The 11,929-nt window shown below is 43.6% G+C and overlaps 1 protein-coding gene across 3 annotated transcripts in view; it reads left to right on the forward strand.

Annotated features, from left to right (window-relative positions):
• Window positions 1–6,050, forward strand: part of TENT4A (terminal nucleotidyltransferase 4A) — a 97,151-nt gene extending 91,101 nt beyond the window's left edge. For 2 of the 3 annotated variants that reach the window (XM_024200695.3, XM_024200697.3), the window contains one exon: window positions 3,821–6,050. In XM_024200695.3, coding sequence (XP_024056463.1) covers window positions 3,821–4,006 — 186 coding nt within the window. In that variant the 3' untranslated portion in view covers window positions 4,007–6,050. The remainder of the gene's footprint in view (window positions 1–3,820) is intronic. The other variant, XM_024200696.3, reaches the window with a different exon arrangement.
• The last annotated feature ends 5,879 nt before the right edge of the window (window positions 6,051–11,929 follow it).

The raw sequence follows: 11,929 nt of genomic DNA on the forward strand, positions 1-11,929 counted from the left end.
ACCCGAGGACCCCCATTTTGATTTTAAATTTTTCGTGGCTCCCCAAACCCCCACTCCACCCCTTCCTCCAAGGCCTCACTCCTGCTCCTGCTCTACCGCACCTCTCCTCTTCCCCCTCCCCTGAGCGCACCCCGTCCCACTCATCCCCCTTCCTCCCAGCACCTCCTGCACGCTAGGGAACTGAGTATACTCCTGGGAGTCCGCGGACCCCAGTTTGAGAAACACTGTAATATGTCATAATGTTAGTCCAGTTGACCTGATGCATTTATACATTCATGCCCTCAATTTGCAGTTTCTCTTCACTGGAAACTGGATAGCAACTGTCTTGGTGATAAAAGCTGTTTATTTTATTTGTAATGACCATATATTCACTGTTATCCTCCCTAAACGATTAGTGGGCTATGGTTACTGTTTACTACTTCTCATGAGTATGAACTTCTGTACAGAGCAGTGGGTTTATCATGGGAGAACAACAAATAGTTTGCCTGTAATTTTGATTACTCCCATATAAATCTGCTGTGCTAGACAGACATATGTATGCACACAGGATATGAAATACTAAGTTTGGTTTAACATGGGATTTGATGGTCTTCCAGTTGGGGCAAGAGGGGATGGAGCCTGAAGTTAAAATGCCACACTATCATAGTGTCTCAAATTGTTCTAGTTTTCTCTTTGGTTTTGGCTATATTAGTCTGGGGAAGAGAGTGGCCAGTTCATGCATATTTACCAACAGGCTTTTAATTTAAAAAAAAAAGAGGAATTCTGCTTCCACTCAATTAGACTGGATAAGTGAACATGAATTATTATTTCTGTCCAGGGCAGTGGATCTAAAGATGTCAAAATTACAGATAAAATTGATAATTGGTCTTTATCAAGCTACAAAGAAGGGGCTTACTTCCTGACTTCTGGTCACTCTGTAGCCAGTACCTGATCACACGACTCTTAAGTTTTCCATCACTCTTCAGCCCCTATCATGAGACTAGGAGGCTTGCTCATTAGGGGTAAGAAGCTATTCTTCAGCCACACTGAAGACAGCAAGCTGTTGGCAATTAAAAGTCCAATACAAATACTCTTCATGACAGAAAATCTAGATTAACTTTGCATCCATCCATGATAAGAGTTCTAGTATTTTACATACATCTTGGGAATGCTGTGAAAAGGACAATTGTGCCTGCCTTGGATCTCTCCAAACACTGCTATTTTTAATCTGTTTGCATCTATAGCTCGTTATTTAAATTCAGCAAACTTTGTACAGGTGAGACCAAGAAGTGCAGCTAGAAGTTGTCTTCTGATTCTTAACTTTTTGTAGGATTTTTCCACTCTCCAGTTAAAAGAATTGCTAGGTTTATGGTATATTCCTTGGGTTTTTCCTTCAGCCTCAAGACTTGGTGCTTCACTACCAGAAGTATTTCTTATAGAGCTAGGATCAGCTATCTGTTCTCTTCTTGAGGTCCTGTCTAGAGGGCACCTTTAGTAACAAAAGAAACCTGTGTATCTGTTTGCTGATGTGTCTGCTTGCTGGTCTTGATGGGTATTTTGAATGTTAAAGGACAATTCATTGTTTTCCTTTGTATTTTTCAATATATTTACTAAATTTCATTGATACATAGGTAAAATTATTTGCATAATAACTGATTCATTTATTTACAAACTTGTTTAGAATAGAAAATTTACTGTGTAGGAGCTAAGAGTGTTGGCTTAATTCCTAATAAACATTTCCTTGAGTTTGCTGCTAATGAGAACACCACTGAACAGCATGACTTTTTGCTTCAAAAGCAAACTACTAAAAATCTATTGTCTCAGAAGTTGTCTGGTTTAAAAACCAAAAACCCACATGGTATGTTGGTAACATTCAGTGTTTGAGCCAAAATCCTTAGATTGATGACGAAATACTTTTGGCAAACACTTGATCTTTTGGTGATAATATATTTGGGTAAACATTTGGACACTCCAGTCTTCAGAGTTTGGTGCTTCAGGTGTTCCCTCTCTTCTCCCTGTCTTTCCTGATTATTTAAATAATAATAAATAATAATAATAATAATAAAGTATAACCATTTCTAGTCTCTGGATTGCCAGGATGTCTTGTGCAAATAATAATGGGTGTATTATCAAGGTCAGGCTTTATTTGGCTAACTTAGGCTGAGATTAATATGGTAATAATATCAAGCACCAAGTCTCAAATCCAGGAACAAAGCTTTCTAGATGCCTGGTTAGGTTGACTCTCATTTTTATGTTCTGAATTTTTCATGACACACAGATTTATTATTTGTATTATCATAGCACCTAGCCAGGTGGTCTGAATGACTACTTCTGGATAAAGGCAGGAATATACATGCTGCACCATAGTCCTACACTAGTTCCAAATGAGTTAAGTTAGATAAGGTAAAAATGTGTTTTCTATTGGCATTGTTTGAGCCCTATTGTGCATTCATTGAAGGAGTCTTCCCATTTACTATTGACCTCAACAGGAGATGGAATGAGCTCTGTACTTCCTGCTACAGTTGCTTTCTTGCCATCTTGCAGCTCATTTTAAACCTCAGCTTGTTAATTCACTCAGATTTCCAAGTTCACTTTTTTCATCTTTCTCCACTTGATGCAGTTATGTTGGCCTCTCATCCATTTTAATATGTTGTTTGAATAATAAAATATGGGCTAGATAAACTTGATGCTGGCTCAGTTGTACAAATAGACACAGTTTCTAAGGTTTACACAATTGCTGTTACTTCAGACTAATGTGGAAATGTATAGTCAATTAGTTGAAGAAACTTCTTTATTATTCTAAGAAATTAATGGACTAAGTCTTGTAGATCCTGTACACACATGTATGCAGGTGATTAACTACCAGTATAAAATTCTCTGCAATTATGAAAGCCTGTTGTGAAGATTAAGAAACTCTGTTTTAGGTATTGAACTAAAATAGGTGGTGATAAAAGGTAATGAATAGTTTTGATAACTTAGATTGATAATGTCCTCCTTTTGAAGATATTTAAATACTCTATAAAATTATTTGTCTGCATAAAACGGAGCTACTGGTCATGCTTCATATCATACTTCTTTCGAAGGCCTCATGACTTGACTTGAGCTGAAGTTACCTTTATCAAAAGTAATACCTTTTTTGTTATTATAAAATACCTTGAATGTTATTACAAAAATACCTTATTCAAGCAGTATCTCACTTAATTTGGACCCGCTAGGGAGGATACCTGTTCACTGTCTATAGGTGAATAGAATATACCCATGTCACCCACGATGGTAGCAGATTTATACTGGCTGCCATTAAAACTTTTGCCAGCAGTTACCATGCCATGGTATCTGAGAACATAGTTAACACCTATCCCAAGCATAAGGACTTGTGTGGTATCTCAGATACCAGTGTGGTAACTGCTAGAAAAAGTAAACATTTCTCCAACAGTAACTGATCCGATATTTAACATTTACTTGTATTCCTACTAAGTCCCTTCAGAAAATTAACTAAATGTGAAACAAATTAATCACATCTCTAGTCAATATATTTAATGCAAAACTAAAGGGTGCTTAGGATACTTGCCTTTGACCTAGTACCTTTACGTTTGAGGAGCATACTTCAGAAGGAGAGCATACTCCCTTCCATGGTGGTGATAGTGCAAGTTAGTTAACTTAGCTAGTTTCTCAAATGGGATGTTTCTTGTACATTTTAGTCAAGTGTGGAAAGATATCGTTACTTGTTTTGATACATGTTCTGACAGTGAGTAGCACATTGAGAAAGTACAGCTGGTTAGAGAATTGATGCACTTTGTTTCAACTGACTATAGTACTAAACTGAACACTTCTGTATTTTTAGCAGCACAGTGGAATGAAGTTCTCTATGAAAGGAGCTCATAATCCTAACCAAGGGAATGGCTACAGTCCAGTCAGCGGTGGAGGTGTGAGGCAGCCAGTTGGCAACAGAGGACACCACCAATATAATCGTAACATCTGGCGAAGAAAAAAACACAGAGACAGTTTGCCTATTAGTCTCAGCAGATAATGCCAGGATGATCTTCTCCCATTTTACAAACTGAAGCTGAGTGAACGATACTAGATGGCGGAATGGAGACCAGCATTCAGCACATCAGTTTGTGGGTGTTACCAAATATCTGCAGCTGACTTTTTGCATGTTTCTTCATGTGGTGGTCAAGTCCATCTTAAAGTAGTTGTGCTTATTTGTGAAGCCTTATTAAATGTGGAAGGTTTTTGTTTTTGTTTTTTTGCCTTCCCATTACGACTCATACAGTGCCGAAGCAGCTCTGGCCTTAGAACTGCAAGGACGTTATAAATACTGTAGCGTTTTTTCTGTAGCTACATCTGTTCCTTTGTGGGGATTTTGTTTCGCTTTTTTGTTTGAGGAGCAAAGGAACTTCAGTCCTTGACATTTTTATTCATGATAAAATAGTTTTGCTGCCCCTCCTGTTTTTATTTCAGATTTCAAAATTTTTTTGCTCTGTAAATATTGAAAAAGTATAATTTGTGCAATAATTCAGAATTCTTAATTTAATTTCATTTTGTCACATAAGTTGTATCTAAAGGGAGGAGGTTTTTGGTTTTTTTTTAATTTACAGATCCTTTCCCAGGTTGTATTATCTAAGTTGGGTTCATAGTTTTGGCAGGTTGTCTGAGCAGTGTTGCGAACATGACATCATTTTTGGTACTATTTGAGGCTTCTTGATTCACAATGAAAGTGCTGATTTGGCATATGGTTTTATGAAGGTATTAAGCTCCAAAGTGTTTTGACCATGCATTTAGCTCATTGTCTGGCCTCTATCAGTTGTCTTGCTCTGACCAGTGGGTTTTAATTTATTCCTTGTAATAGACAACAAATCCAGCATTTAAAGTGCCAGAAATATAACGTCTTAAGGTTGAAAAAGGGTTAAGTCTTGATATGAAATTTAAGAATTGTGAACTATATGCTTCTGTCAGATTTAGTAATGTAACCCGTTAATGGTTGGGGCAGAACATCATTATTAAACAAAGGTACCCAGCTTGAGGAATGTGGAGAAAGGAAATATGTTGATTCCATTAAGGAATCTGTATAGCAGTATGCATTCGTTCTGTTAAGAGCAAATATATAAAGTACTTCAGCTGCTCTAAGCATTGCAAGAAGCATCTTTTAAAGTATTGGAGGAGAGCACAGCCCAGTATTGGACACAATCTGTGGCTGGCACTTAATTTACAGATGCATACAGGTATACTATGCAAGTGTGTATTGCCATGACAGCCACTGTCTTTGTTAACTTTTTTGAACAAGGAAATATACATCCTGCCTGACCCTGAGTTTTTAGAGCACCACAGTTGTCCTGGGGGTTGGTTGCATCTCAGATGCCCTCTGACTTCCCATTTTTAAAGTGAGGGTTCTTAACCCTGCTGAACACTACAGGTTGGTTATCTGAAGTCCAATTAGTGGAAAAAGCTGAAAAAATTCTATTACCATGACATCTAAATGTACAGAAGTGGAATATTTTAAAACTGATATCTGAATGTTAAGATAAAAATGAGGCATCTAACATGATGAAGCTTTATAAAGTGCAGTATGCCTTTGAAGCAGGACTAGCCCATATTGTTACTACGTCTGTCAGTTGCAAACAGATCTCCTTGAGATGAGAGGGGGCAACATTCCAAAGTAGAGTCGCACATTTGTCTGCAGTACTTAATGATCCAGATTTACCACAAATTATTTTTTAAAAATTGTGAACATATTCATTAACCAATATTTAAGGGCTGATACGTAGGCCTTTAGTACTAATCTTTCCACACTAGCAATATTGAGCATAAACCTACATTATGGAAACTTCAGAGGCTTTAGTTGGTGTCTTAACTAGCATCCATTTTAAAGCAAAATTCATTAAAAAAGAAACAGGTATCATGTTCCATGTCAGTCATGGTGTACCAAATAAATTGGCCTGGCTACCGCTGTGGTTATGTGCTAAAAATCATGTTTAGATTTTTTTTGTGGGGACAACAATGTGGAAGCTAAAATTGACATATTTTTATGTAAAATTTTCTATTCTTTGATTTTTAATAAACTTTGGAGACCAGTTGTTGTTCTGTGTGTATAGATAGATATTCACAAGAAATCTAATGCAGGGGTTTAATTCACTCTTAACCCCACATTTTAATCTTTATTTCTAACATCTACTTCAGTGTTCCTATGAAAGAATACTTCTATTGTCTTTTAAATGTCTTTTAAAAGTCTTACACCTTCCCAGAACAGTAGGAAGGGAAGATCTGGCTCAAAGGTGCTGAAATGTACTAGAACAGGTGTGTTACAGCATTGAACACTTAGTTGTAGTTCAGTGTCTGTAGTGACAATGGTTTCTCATTAAAGCAACCATATATTATAACTTTGGCAAACAGTTAAGTAAATCTTCAGTTACAGTTTAGCTCTGTTTTCTTTGTCCCACTTCATTCACATAGAATTATTTTAAAAGAAAAATACCTTGCTAACATACAGGGTTTTTTGTAGCTTGCCATTTTGCTCTCAGCAACTGGTGCAAAGGTAGGGTTATCCTGGCAGGCTAAAATAAATGGCAAGGAGAGGTAGCATGCTTAAGGTAAGGATGAAACACTTAGGGAAGGAGTATGGCATGTATCTTGGTTTCTCATCCAAAGTGTTACTTAAGATTCCACTGATCTAATGGAGATGGTAATGTTGTAGTTTATCACATCACCTGTTCAGATGAGAACGCTTTTTGAGATCAGGAAAACAATGTAATAGTAAATCTCATCAACCCATCTTGTGGTGGTAGCAACGGTGATAGCTATGATGGCAGTGCTGGTTAATTCTTCCTGCCATATGTCAGTTTGTTGCCATGCTCTCTTTTCTAAGTAAGTTGTCAGTTGTTCCACTTGGACATTGCTTTTCTGTGAGGTGGCAAGTCAGTTTTGGACACCTCGTCTTATCTGTTGCTGAAACAATTGAGACATCGCTTTGAAGTGAAGGAATGGTAATTAGTTTTAATGTGCAAACATCTAGTTCTTCGAGTTGCTTGCTCATGTCCATTCCACGTTAGGTGTGTGTGCTCTTCATATGCACTGATGCTGTAAGTTTTTCCCTCAGTGGTATACGTAGGGACTGGCTCTGGCGCCCCACCCCCCAGTTCCTTCTTACCACCAGAGTCAGTGCTGGAATATCTCCTTACTTTACCAAGTGCTTTTACCCAGTGGTTCTTATCATTCATTGTGTAAATAGTTCTTAGGTAAGTAGTTCTTTGTTCTCTCAATAGTTTCCTAATATTTCTGTAGATAAATTAGATAGTCCCCTAAGAGATTTAGCTCAGGGCTTCAAGCCTTGTGATCGCTTCAAAAAGCCTATGCTGATCAGCGACCCTCATCAAAACTGCTTGAAGTGTTTGGGGGAAACCCATGTTAACTATAAGTGTCGCACCTGCATCGCCAGTTAGGCTATCCAGCCCTCCTAGGGACCCACCAACCACCCCGGGTAATGGCAGAGGTCCCTGACACCTGCAAGTCCCATCCACGCCAGAGACCTTCCAGTCTGCAAAACACGTCATGTCTTTGCTGATGCCACCAATGCACCATCAAGATGTAGTCCTCTCCAGAGGGAAGCTGGCACTAGGGCCCATGCAACAGTCTCTTTGCAGCATCGCTCCCTGCCTCCGCGGTGGTCAGCATTGAAGCAGTGATCTTCAGGGATGTGCTTCCAACCTGCTATACTGACCAGAGTTCCTGGCACAATTTGCCAGACTCTTGGCACTGGTCCTCTGAGGTATGGCATCACTCGCCCAATGGTCAGTGCAGAGCCATAGTACGCCACCAGTCCCTGGAATCATGGCACCAGTCGTCGGAGTGCAGGCATCGCTCCTCGGGGCAATGAGGTTCACCGGGGCAATGCTGATCCCCAAGCCTATGGAACCAGTCCCCGATGCCAAGACGTAGATTGCTGGACTCATGGCACCGATCCCCGGGCTTGAGGCGGCGTTCTCTGCCATCTCGTTCTCAGTTGCCGGACTTCCAGTGCTGTTCCCAGAGCTCTAGGCGTCGATCGCTGGTGTACCGACGCTGATCCGCTGAGCTCCAGCTCCGGTCCCTGGACAGGCAGCACCAGGACCCCAGGCCCTCACCTGTCCCCCAGCCACAGATGCAGGGATGGTAGGCATGGAGGGGATATGGACGTATCATCGGCATCACAGTGGTCCTCAAGGCAGGAACTTTCCTCCTCGGGCTCGGAGGCTGAGGAGATAGTGGGTCCCTCAGGTCAGGCGCACCCAACCAGATCTGGAGGGGCTCCTCCAAGGCCACCAGCCAGAGCATGACCCCAGGGCCAGTGGCCTACCCCATGGCACTTTTGAAACCCGTGGGGGTTCCTCCAGGTATTGAAGAGCCAGATGCAGTGTTTAGTGTCAGGGATGTCAGACGACAGTCTCCCGCCCCCCTCCAGACTCAGAGGAGGGGTCTGAGCAAAGTGCCCAAGAGCACCCTCCGGCCTCAGTGGAGGCCTCCCATATGCGGGGGATGCTGAGCCAGATCCTCCCCCTGCCCTCATCTCCTCGTCGTCCTCACCCGATGAGGCAGTAGCAGGACCGTCCCAGACAGTGCTATAGGACGATGCTAAGGCACACCAGGAGCTGCTAAAGCGGGTGGCGGCAAACCTGGGATTGGAAGCAGAGGAGTTGGCAGAACCCTCTGACACTTATTTGACATTCTGGCTGCAGTGGCCCCGTCTAGGGTGGCACTCTTGGTACACGAAGGGTTAGTAAAGCTGGTGAAAGCCTTATGGCAGACACTGTCCTCTCTCCCGCCTATTTCCAAGCGGGCAGAGAGGAAGTATTACATCCCAGCGAAGGGGTTTGAATATTTATATTCCCACCCGGCTACAAACTCTTTAGTGGTCTCTGTGGCCAACGAGAGGGATAGGCAGGGGCCACCCAGCCCAAATCCCAAAAACAAAGGGTATATCTACACTACGAAATTAGGTCGATTTTATAGAAGTCAATTTTTAGAAATCAATTTTATACAGTCGATGGTGTATGTCCACACTAAGCTCATTAAGTTGGCAGAGTGCGTCCTCACTACCGTGGCTAGCATCAACTTACGGAGCAGTGCACTGTGGGTAGCTATCCCACAGTTCCTGCAGTCTCTGCCGCCCGTTGGAATTGTGGGTTAAGTTCCCAATGCCTGATGGGTCAAAAACATTGTCGTGGGTGGTTTTGGGTACATGTCGTCAGTCGCCCCTCCGTGAAAGCAACGGCAGACAATCATTTCGCAGCAGACACCAGGACGATTAGAAGAGCACAGCAAGGCGCGCAACGCATCAGAGAGGCTTTGAAAACCAGTTTCATGATTGGCCAGGCTTCGGTGTGACAGTTGTGTGTGATTCTCCTTGATGCAAACCCACCCCTTTTGTTTATTTTAATTCCCTGTAAGCCAGCCACCCTCCCCCCTTCGAAATAAAGTAGCTATTATTTTGAAACCATATATTCTTTCTTTATTAATTAAAAAAAAGAGAGATAACGGACAAAGTAGCCCAGGTGGGGTGGGGGAGGAGGGAAGGACAAGGCCACATTGCTTATTGTAGCCACACTAAAAATCAAACTGTTTGAATGACAGCCTTCTCTTGCTTGGGCCATCCTCTGCAGTGGAGTGGCTGGGTGCCCGGAGCCTCCCCCCTCCCTCGCGTTCTTGGGAGTCTGGGTGAGGAGGCTATGGAACATGGGGAGGAGGGTAGGCGGTTATACAGTAGATGCAGCGGGGGTCTGTGCTCTTGTTGGCTTTCCTGCAGCTCCAACAGACGCTTGATCATGTTCGTTTGTTCCTCCATTAGCCTCAGCATCACGCTCTGCCTCAGCTCTTCGCACTCACTTAATTCTTTCCTGGACTCTGCCACTGAATGCCTCCATGCATTAAGCTGTGCCCTATCAGTGCGGGAGGACTGCATGAACTCGGAAATCATGTCATTGAGAGTGCGTTTTTTTTTCTCCTTCTAATCTGCGATAACCTCAGGGATGGAGATGATGGGGGAGCATAGAAACATTCTACACTTTCTGATTCTGGTGGGACTGCATGGTCACCTGTGCTGCTGAGTTCGCCACACTGACCAAACAGGAAATGAAATTCAAAAGTTCCTGGGGCTTTTCCTGTGTACCTGTCTAGTGCATTAGAGTTCAAAGTGCTGTCCAGAGCGGTCACAATGGAGCACTCTGGGATAGCTCCCGGAGGCCAATACCATCGATTTGCATCCGTACTACCCCAAATTCGACCCAGCAAAGTCGATTTTAGCTCTATTCCCCTCGTGGGGAAGGAGTACAGAAGTCAATTTTAAGAGCCCTTTAGGTCGACGGAACGGGGTTGGGTGTGTGGACACATTCATTTTTAAATCGACCTAACGCAGCTAAATTCAACCTAACCCTGTATTGTAGACTAGGCCAAAGACAGAAAGAGACTAGATTTATTTGACAGAAAAGTTTATTCATCTGCCAGCCTCCAACTATTGAGTGGAAAACCATTAGGCTTTACTCAGGAGGTATGATTTCAATGTCTGGCAGTCTGTGACCAAGTTGGTGGACTCGCTGCCGGAGGATTCCAGGCAAGAGTTCCTGGCCATTTTAGATGAAGGGAGAAATGTGGCAAGGGCCTCCCTTCAGGCCACCTCCGACGCAGTGGACTCAGCTACCAGGTCCATCGCAACGGCAGTGTCAATGAGGCAAGCGTTGTGGCTGCTGTCTTTCTGGCTGTCAACAGAGGCTCAACAATCAATCCAGGACCTCCCGTTCGATGGCCTATACCTGTTTGCAGAACAAACATACACAAGGTTACATGGGCTTAAGGCAATGGTCCCCAATGCGGTGCCTGCAGGCGCCATGGTGCCCACCGGGGCATTTATGTGCACCCGCCTAGTGCCCAGCAGGGGAGAGAAGCCGCGGCCCCGCGTCTGATGGGGACAGAGAACTCTGGCTGCGGGCGCAGTGTTCTCTGTTCCCGGTAGGCGTGGAGCCCGCCTAGTGCCCCGCAGGGGAGAGAAGTTGCGGTCCCGCGCCTGCCGGGGACAGAGAACTCTGGGGCTGCAGGCTACGGGCGCCGGTGTTCTCTGTCCCCGGCAGGCGCGGAGCCCGCCTAGTGCCCAGCACGGGAGAGAAGCTGGGGCCCCACGCTTGCTGGGGACAGAGTACTGCGGGTCTGCGGGCGCCGGTGTTCTCTGTCCTCGCATCTTCTCTCTGGATTCATATATTATGTCATATTAAATATGATGTTTTTCATATTTAATGTCCAAATACAAAATAAACCTTGAAAAATTGTTGGCGCCCGCCACACTCTTCTGAAAACATAAAAGTGCTACTGGCCACAAAGAGGTTGGGGACCACTGGCTTAAGGACTCTCATTCCCTGTGTCTCTAAACACCGGCCCATGCTAGAAAGAGGTTCAAGCTGCTACAACCTCAAAAACCAAGCGGTCAGGTGTGACCAGAGCCCTACCACAAGAAGGGCAAGGGCTATAAGCGCCATGAGGGCCAACAACCAGCCCCTTCTTCCCACTACCCACCTGGAAACAAGCAGGCATTTTGAGGATGCACCCAAGGGTGACCTCCCAAACTGCAGCCAGGATCCTGCACCCCTCTTGTTTTCAAACCGCCTTTTCCCTTTCCTCCCAGATTGGGCTGCTATAACATCGGACCAGTGTGTCCTCAGCACTGTGGCATACCCTGCAGTTTATTTCTATGCCCCCCCCCGACCCCGCCTTCCCCGTCCTACCGGGACCCTTCTCACAAGCAACTTCTCACTCAAGACGTGCAAGCCCTCCTGCAAGTAGGGGCCATACAGGAAGTCCCCATACATTAGATAATGGCATAGAGAGTACACTTATAAAGGTTTGCGGACGATACCAAGCTGGGAGGGGTGGCAAGTGCTTTGTAGGATAGGATTAAAATTCTAAATGAGCTGGACAAACTGGATAAATGGTC

The sequence above is a fragment of the Terrapene carolina genome, unplaced genomic scaffold (assembly GCF_002925995.2).
Source record: "Terrapene carolina triunguis isolate 2854851 unplaced genomic scaffold, T_m_triunguis-2.0 Scaffold580, whole genome shotgun sequence".
NCBI classification, from domain to species: domain Eukaryota; kingdom Metazoa; phylum Chordata; order Testudines; family Emydidae; genus Terrapene; species Terrapene triunguis.